Source organism: Solanum dulcamara, chromosome 1, assembly GCF_947179165.1.
Source record: "Solanum dulcamara chromosome 1, daSolDulc1.2, whole genome shotgun sequence".
NCBI classification, from domain to species: domain Eukaryota; kingdom Viridiplantae; phylum Streptophyta; class Magnoliopsida; order Solanales; family Solanaceae; genus Solanum; species Solanum dulcamara.
The window spans coordinates 21215788-21221612 of record NC_077237.1 but is presented as its reverse complement, the minus strand read 5'-3'; the positions used below and the strand labels follow the sequence as shown (position 1 = coordinate 21221612).

General features: G+C 35.5%; 1 protein-coding gene across 2 annotated transcripts; it reads right to left on the bottom strand.

Moving 5' to 3' along the window:
* Nucleotides 1–730: 730 nt before the first annotated feature.
* Nucleotides 731–3922, bottom strand: LOC129903073 (pentatricopeptide repeat-containing protein At5g01110). 2 transcript variants are annotated; one of them, XM_055978558.1, is made up of 2 exons: nucleotides 1511–3922; nucleotides 731–1430 (listed from the first exon to the last, which is right to left on the bottom strand). In XM_055978558.1, exon 1 carries the CDS (start codon nucleotides 3808–3810, stop codon nucleotides 1594–1596), a length of 2217 nt encoding a protein of 738 aa, XP_055834533.1. In that variant the 5' UTR covers nucleotides 3811–3922; the 3' UTR covers nucleotides 731–1430; nucleotides 1511–1593. The 2 variants fall into 2 exon arrangements, with proteins under 2 accessions (XP_055834533.1, XP_055834537.1); XM_055978562.1 differs by having other exon boundaries at nucleotides 1515–3922.
* Between the last annotated feature and the right edge of the window lie 1903 nt (nucleotides 3923–5825).

Sequence of the window (5825 nt, the reverse complement as noted above, 5' to 3'; positions counted from 1 at the left end):
ATATTGCTCCACCAGTCTCCTCATAAGATGGATGGCTTCTGTAGTTGAGCGTCCCGGCATAAATCCGAACTGGTTCACTATATCTATCCATATATTGCATAATTCTCTACTGTAACTCAACGAGAGAAAAGTAGTCCCAACATCTGTTACCTGGGGCTCTAACTCAGGCAAAGCTATGTCCTCAATCTTCTTGAAGTCTGCTCAGTTCATAATCAATTCTCCGAAAATCCCCGGTCAATAAATCTAGAGAAAGGCCGTAGTTTTATGGTCAATTGAGTAGGACTTGAAACTCATTTGTACTTCTGAGAGCCTATATTGCTCGGACTCTTTAAAAATGTCGACAGATGCATGTTGGATACTCCAAAAGTAGTGCATTTTGGATAATCCGACCAGCTAGTCTGAGCAACATAGCTGAGAACTACTACTAGCATTTCATGCTTACTGATGAAACATGTGAGCATGAACAGAACGACCAACCAGCAAATCAGGAGAAGGTAATGGCAGCCCAGCCGATGTGTAATCAACATACCTTGGATGTCAAGTTCACAGCAGACGTCCGACAGGCATGGATAACTTTTCTGATTCACTTGTCTCACCATCATAATCCTTGAAGCAAAAGCATTTGGTTTTAAATTTTCAGCTTTCCGCAAAGACAACATAACTCGGAAGCACAAGGAAACAAAGTGTATATCACCGAGTAAACAATCAAAAGAAAAAAAAAGGTATGTCACTGAGTAAAGCATTTTAATACCATTACATATCGGATAGGGAAACCATAGAGAAACCATGGCGACTACCCCGTCCAACAAAATAACTGAAGAATTTTGTCCTAACATGGTTTGGACCTATTTTGCTCGGACTCTTCAAAAACATTGTTGCACCCCTGTCGGACTTTTGGAGGATCCAACATGCATCCGGCAACATTTTTGAAGATTTCAAGCAACATAGGTTTAGACACCATACCATACACACGCTCAATAGAAAACACAATCCAATATAGAGAGTCATTGGCTACTTGAAACATTATGTATTGTTAGCAGAAGTTGCAACCTATGTGGGGAATATATTGATTTGTAGTGTTTATATTATATGTGATATCTGATATGATAATAACATTACCAGGAAGTGGAAACAAGCGTGGAGCCAAGAAACTAGGTCAAAAACTTGGTACATAGTATGCTCTTTCACAAATTGTGAGTCCACAGAGTGAACTATCAAACTGACAGATGAAAGAGGAACCTCAGCATATTCAACCTTGATGGAAATCTTAATCACAACTCTACCAAAAGGTCACCGCAGCCAAAAGCACATTTCTGAAAATGAAGCACTGCCCTGTGTCTGGATAATGTCTAACAGACAATTCCTAAGAGAGCAGATGTCCAGTTGAGCACCCATAAATATCTGCTCCAGCAAGTGATTTCTCCATAGTTCTATTCAAATCAATCAAGCATATTTCACGTTAGCTAGAAATTCCCTAATGTCAAAATATCAAATTTAGAAGAGGGCTTACTCACTGAAACTGCAAAAAGCAGAACTCGCAAAATGGCGGAAATTGATGATCATAAACTTTAGTTGGCTCAAACAGCAAGGAGGTTAAAACTTGTCATCAGGAATGAATCCCCTCTGCAACATTTCATCATGAAAACGAAAAGCCTCCTTCAAGTTATCCTGAGAGACATGTCCATTTATCAATGATGTATATGTGGTTCTGTCGGGGTTAATACCCCTCTCAACCATTTTCCTATACAGCATGTTTGCTTCCTGCATTCTACCAAATTTACAGAAACCATCCAGTATGGTATTATAGCTAATAACATCAGGTGACAGACCTTGATTACCCATTTCATTAACCAAATCTAAAGCTTTATCCATATTCTCCTCTCTTATAAACCCATCAAGAAGAGTATTGTACGTAATTGAATCAGGAAATAATCCTTCGGACTGCATCTTGTTCAGAAACTTAGCTGCCCTTGAAGCATCACCAGACCTGCAATAGCCCTTGATAATAGAGTTGCAAGTCACAATAGTAGGTTTGATACCTAGGATAATCATCTCATCCCATTGCCTTAATGCATCAGATACACAACCCTTATTACAAAAGCCATTTATGAGAATACTATAAGTAATATAATTTGGAGAAATATTTACAGAGATCATCTCATCCCTTAACCTAAAAGCCATTTTCATATCACCAACCTTACAAAATCCATCAATCAAGCTGTTATATGTCACAACATCAGGCTTGAGGTTTCTCAGTAGCATGGCTTCAAACAGGGTCTGTGCTTTGTCCATGTTACCACACTTGCAATATCCATTGATAAGCGTGGTAAAAGTGTAAAAATCAGGATTTACACCTCTTTCCAACATCTCATTGAAAAGCTCATCAGCTTCATGAAGCATCTTTCCTTTGCATAACCCATTCAATATAGCATTGTAAGTCACCACATCAATAACTAAACTCTGCTCCAGCATTTCATCACGCATCTTCATAGCCTCCTTCATAGAACCATTTCTACAAAATCCACTAATGAGAATTGTGTAGACTACATTATCTGGTGTAAGACCCTTGCGTTTCATATGCTCATAGTATGCCAATGAGCGGTCGAGACGACCAGTTCTTGAAAACAACCCAATAAGAGAACTATAACTAACCAAATCAGGGATGATAGCTCGACACGACATTTCTTTGAAAACAGATTCTGCCTCCAGCACGTTACCTGTCCTACAGCACTCAGCAAGCAATGCATTATAACTAGCAGTGTCAGGGGCAAGTCCACTCTCTGCCATCTCAACCAACAGTTCCCTTGCTCTCCTATATTGTCCATTCTTACACAAACCATTGAGAATAGAATTAAAAGTTAAAAGACAAGGTCTTAACCCTGTAGCTTTCATAATGTTTATTACTCCAAAGGCTTCTTCAAGAAGGCCCTCGTGACAATATGCATTTATCAAAGTATTGTAAGTTACCATATCCGGAAAAATTCCCGTCTTTTCCATTTCTTCAATAAATGGATTCACGCTTTCAATTTTCCCATCTTTACACAAAGCATTCACCATTATATTGAGGGTATACACATTTGGCTGAATGCTACTCCCTGTCATCTCACCATACACCTCCCATGCCAAGTCAACCCAACCAATCTTGACAAGCCCTCCTAGAAGACCATTGCACGCATTTATCGGAACACAAAGATTCCTCCTTTGCAACAACCTAAATACTTCTACAGCCTCCCTAATCTTTCTAGCTTGTACATAAGTCCTAATCAGCAAATCAAAAGCATATGGATTCGACCCGCATAACCCATAAGTTGACACAAACGATTCCACAATCTCAATTCTTGAAACCCCACTTCTTCTAATCATTCTTAGGATAAAAGCCTGTGCATCAGCTACCCTCTTACACCTAATCAACATATGTACAGTAGCACTCAATGACCTCGAGCAATGTTTGAAATTAGGACAATTTACAGAAGCCAAGTTGATGAATTTCTGTGCTAAATGCAAATTATCACGACAATTACCAAGAACTTCAAGAAAACTAGATGGGTTTAAACCATGTAAAGGATTGGTTATTGGCTTACCTTGTTTGAGGTTCCACAAAATTTTCTGGACTAAAAATGTGTCATCAGATGATGGGGTTGAAGAACCATTAGCAAAGTGTTGTGGTTCAGAAATGGGCGATTCTGGGGAATTTACGACGTGGGTTGTGCTGACAAGTGAAGCACAAGTTGCTGTGCCTCTGATGGTGTATTTGGGAAGACACAGGCGTTGTGTTGCTGCCATGGGAAATTGGTGTTTTGGGACTGCCATTTAAGTCTGGAACTAGATATATTTGGCTCTTCGAACCTGCTAGTTTAATTTTCCCATTGACAAGGAAAAATAGGGGAGAATGAAAAGTTTTTGCACAAAATCATTCTTAAATTATATTTAGATTCCTTGAAATGTTATTTTTAATGGAACACATCCTTCAAATATTTAAAAGTTAATAACTTTCGCCCTTTTACTGGAATTTATTACAAAATTAATAGATCCCACAAAAATTAAGTCACTATTTCATATTTATTATTTTGAGATACGCTAAAAATATTATCATGATTTTTTTCGGCAATTGACTGTAGCATTATATAAAATCTTTTAATTAACAGTTTTTTTCATTTATTTTTCCTGTTATTTAATACTCCTTGCGTTTCAAAAAAAAATAACTTAATTTGATTTGACACAGAATTTAAGAAAATAAAAAAGACCTTTTCATCTTGTGATCCTAAATTAAAGTTATGTTAAATGTACAAAATATCCTTTAATTTTGTTGCCTTAAATATGTCACGTAGAAAGTTGAAATTAAAGGTTTACCAAAAAAAAAGGAGTCATTCTTTTTTAAACAGATTAAAAAGAAAAGGAGACCATTATTTTTGAAACGGAGGGAGTATTAAAAAACTTGTGAGTTGAAATATGTTTCTTCTCAATTGAATCTGCTAGAAGCGTTGTTTATTGGAGACTTCCACTTCTAATAATGGAGATTGAAATTTGAATGGTAGACATAATCAAAATTTTGATCACCTCAATCAGATTGCCCCCCAAAAGTATTGATCTAACTATAGTTTGGCTTTGAAAAAGGTTAAGATAATTAAGCTCCGACTTCTTTTCCTTGATAAATGAAAAGAAGAGCATGTCATGTATCCTCACACCTTCCTAATATTTTTTGTTTCACCAAGAACTAGTGCCCATTTTAATATTCTTCTCTTTAGGAACTTTTTATAGCAAGTAATGAAATTACGCAGGAAAACTTTTGTCGATAGCCACGTGAACTGCACACGTTTTTGTAGAATTTCTTAGTTTTTTGACAATATCTAACTGGAGAATGAAAATTGTTAACTTTCAAATATTTGGAGGATATTTTGTGCCAAAAAAAATATTTTAAGAATGTAGTTTAACTTCAGGGTATACTTTAAGGATGTTTTTGGCCAAAAACTCAAAAATGAATGAAGAGAGAATGTTTCCCTTCCCCTTGTTTGATTTTTGCAAAATGATTAATTAAAGGAAAAAAATATTAATTTACCCGAAATTATTTAAAATAGGATTATATATCATCCTCTATTTTTGACGTAAAAATACTTTTTATATTAATAAGTAGGTTGAAAATATGAAAAACAAACTACCTAATTAGACTACATAAATAATAGAATCCAACCCCAAAACGAACACGTTTTTGACACCATATACCAAAAGCGATTCTCCCTAAAAACACAAATAATTTGAATACTTTACCAACAAATGGGTGAAATGTCCAACCCTACCATTGACTTCATCTATTGCACCTCAAATTACATCACAAATATGGGTGAACTACAATTCTTTTTATTACCTTTTCTTATCTTTTCATGTGAAGAATATCTCTTCTAAATTTTAAATGTATTTTGAAATCTATTTAATACATAGGATTATGAATTTTCTTTTGCAATAAAACTACAAAAAAAAAACTGAGAACTCTTTTCATGAAATGGATATTATTATTTATTTGCTTACAATGAATAGTAAAAAAAAACTAATGAAGTTGAAGGGAACAACGATTCTTCTTATGATTGATTTTCCTACACAAACTACATCTTTGTGCCATGCGACTTGAAGCAATGTCAGTAAGTATTACAATTCAAAGAATTACAAGCAAACTTATGAAGATATATTTTTTTCATTAGGCGGTGAGTCATATTGGCCACCTTCTCCATTAAATGTAATTACTAATATTTAATATATAAGAACTTTTGGAGCCAACAGTACTAGGCATTGTAGAAATGAAATGGATATTGCTCCAAGTCGCATGGCACAAA